Source organism: Sardina pilchardus, chromosome 21, assembly GCF_963854185.1.
Source record: "Sardina pilchardus chromosome 21, fSarPil1.1, whole genome shotgun sequence".
NCBI lineage: Eukaryota > Metazoa > Chordata > Actinopteri > Clupeiformes > Clupeidae > Sardina > Sardina pilchardus.
The window spans coordinates 327501-330000 of NC_085014.1; the positions used below are offsets into that span (position 1 = coordinate 327501).

Consider the following 2500-nt stretch of genomic DNA (forward strand, 5'->3'; position numbering starts at 1 on the left):
TGTGTGTACCTCCTGCGGTAGCTCCAGGTTGCTGCGGTCCTGGTGCCCGTTAGAGTGCAGGCCCATGAGGTAGTGTGTGTGTGTGTGTGTGTGTGTGTGTGTGTGTGTGTGTGTGTGTGTGTGTGTGTGTGTGTGTGTGTGTGTGTGTACCTCCTGCGGTAGCTCCAGGTTGCTGCGGTCCTGTTGGCCGTTAGAGTGCAGGCCCATGAGGTAGTGTGTGTGTGTGTGTGTGTGTGTGTGTGTGTGTGTGTGTGTGTGTACCTCCTGCGGTAGCTCCAGGTTGCTGCGGTCCTGTTGGCCGTTAGAGTGCAGGCCCATGAGGTAGTGTGTGTGTGTGTGTGTGTGTGTGTGTGTGTGTGTGTGTGTGTGTGTGTGTGTGTGTGTGTACCTCCTGCGGTAGCTCCAGGTTGCTGCGGTCCTGTTGGCCGTTAGAGTGCAGGCCCATGAGGTAGTGTGTGTGTGTGTGTGTGTGTGTGTGTGTACCTCCTGCGGTAGCTCCAGGTTGCTGCGGTCCTGTTGGCCGTTAGAGTGCAGGCCCATGAGGTAGTGTGTGTGTGTGTGTGTGTGTGTGTGTACCTCCTGCGGTAGCTCCAGCTTGCTGCGGTCCTGTTGGCCGTTAGAGTGCAGGCCCATGAGGTAGTGTGTGTGTGTGTGTGTGTGTGTGTGTACCTCCTGCGGTAGCTCCAGCTTGCTGCGGTCCTGTTGGCCGTTAGAGTGCAGGCCCATGAGGTAGTGTGTGTGTGTGTGTGTGTGTGTGTGTGTACCTCCTGCGGTAGCTCCAGGTTGCTGCGGTCCTGTTGGCCGTTAGAGTGCAGGCCCATGAGGTAGTGTGTGTGTGTGTGTGTGTGTGTGTGTACCTCCTGCGGTAGCTCCAGCTTGCTGCGGTCCTGTTGGCCGTTAGAGTGCAGGCCCATGAGGTAGTGTGTGTGTGTGTGTGTGTGTGTGTGTACCTCCTGCGGTAGCTCCAGCTTGCTGCGGTCCTGTTGGCCGTTAGAGTGCAGGCCCATGAGGTAGTGTGTGTGTGTGTGTGTGTGTGTGTGTACCTCCTGCGGTAGCTCCAGCTTGCTGCGGTCCTGTTGGCCGTTAGAGTGCAGGCCCATGAGGTAGTGTGTGTGTGTGTGTGTGTGTGTGTGTGTACCTCCTGCGGTAGCTCCAGGTTGCTGCGGTCCTGTTGGCCGTTAGAGTGCAGGCCCATGAGGTAGTGTGTGTGTGTGTGTGTGTGTGTGTGTACCTCCTGCGGTAGCTCCAGCTTGCTGCGGTCCTGTTGGCCGTTAGAGTGCAGGCCCATGAGGTAGTGTGTGTGTGTGTGTGTGTGTGTGTGTACCTCCTGCGGTAGCTCCAGCTTGCTGCGGTCCTGTTGGCCGTTAGAGTGCAGGCCCATGAGGTAGTGTGTGTGTGTGTGTGTGTGTGTGTGTGTGTACCTCCTGCGGTAGCTCCAGGTTGCTGCGGTCCTGGTGCCCGTTAGAGTGCAGGCCCATGAGGTAGTGTGTGTGTGTGTGTGTGTGTGTGTGTACCTCCTGCGGTAGCTCCAGGTTGCTGCGGTCCTGGTGCCCGTTAGAGTGCAGGCCCATGAGGTAGTGTGTGTGTGTGTGTGTGTGTGTGTGTACCTCCTGCGGTAGCTCCAGGTTGCTGCGGTCCTGTTGGCCGTTAGAGTGCAGGCCCATGAGGTAGTGTGTGTGTGTGTGTGTGTGTGTGTGTGTGTACCTCCTGCGGTAGCTCCAGGTTGCTGCGGTCCTGTTGGCCGTTAGAGTGCAGGCCCATGAGGTAGTGTGTGTGTGTGTGTGTGTGTGTGTGTACCTCCTGCGGTAGCTCCAGCTTGCTGCGGTCCTGTTGGCCGTTAGAGTGCAGGCCCATGAGGTAGTGTGTGTGTGTGTGTGTGTGTGTGTGTACCTCCTGCGGTAGCTCCAGCTTGCTGCGGTCCTGTTGGCCGTTAGAGTGCAGGCCCATGAGGTAGTGTGTGTGTGTGTGTGTGTGTGTGTGTACCTCCTGCGGTAGCTCCAGGTTGCTGCGGTCCTGGTGCCCGTTAGAGTGCAGGCCCATGAGGTAGTGTGTGTGTGTGTGTGTGTGTGTGTGTACCTCCTGCGGTAGCTCCAGGTTGCTGCGGTCCTGGTGCCCGTTAGAGTGCAGGCCCATGAGGTAGTGTGTGTGTGTGTGTGTGTGTGTGTGTGTGTGTGTACCTCCTGCGGTAGCTCCAGGTTGCTGCGGTCCTGGTGCCCGTTAGAGTGCAGGCCCATGAGGTAGTGTGTGTGTGTGTGTGTGTGTGTGTGTACCTCCTGCGGTAGCTCCAGGTTGCTGCGGTCCTGGTGCCCGTTAGAGTGCAGGCCCATGAGGTAGGGCACGGGCGCGTCCAGGAAGTGCATGAGTGAGGCGGGCAGGATGGGCACGTACACGTGCTGCCACTGGAACGGGAACATGAGCGCCGTGATGCTCTCCGCCACCGTCATCAGACGCTGGTAGTCTGCACACACACACACACACACATCATCATCATCATCATCAT

General features: G+C 58.1%; 1 protein-coding gene across 2 annotated transcripts in view; it reads right to left on the reverse strand.

Moving 5' to 3' along the window:
• Positions 1–2500, reverse strand: part of dennd5a (DENN/MADD domain containing 5A) — a 47373-nt gene that overhangs the window by 30828 nt on the left and 14045 nt on the right. For both annotated transcript variants that reach the window (XM_062524496.1, XM_062524495.1), the window contains one exon: positions 2271–2458. In XM_062524496.1, coding sequence (XP_062380480.1) covers positions 2271–2458 — 188 coding nt within the window. The remainder of the gene's footprint in view (positions 1–2270; positions 2459–2500) is intronic.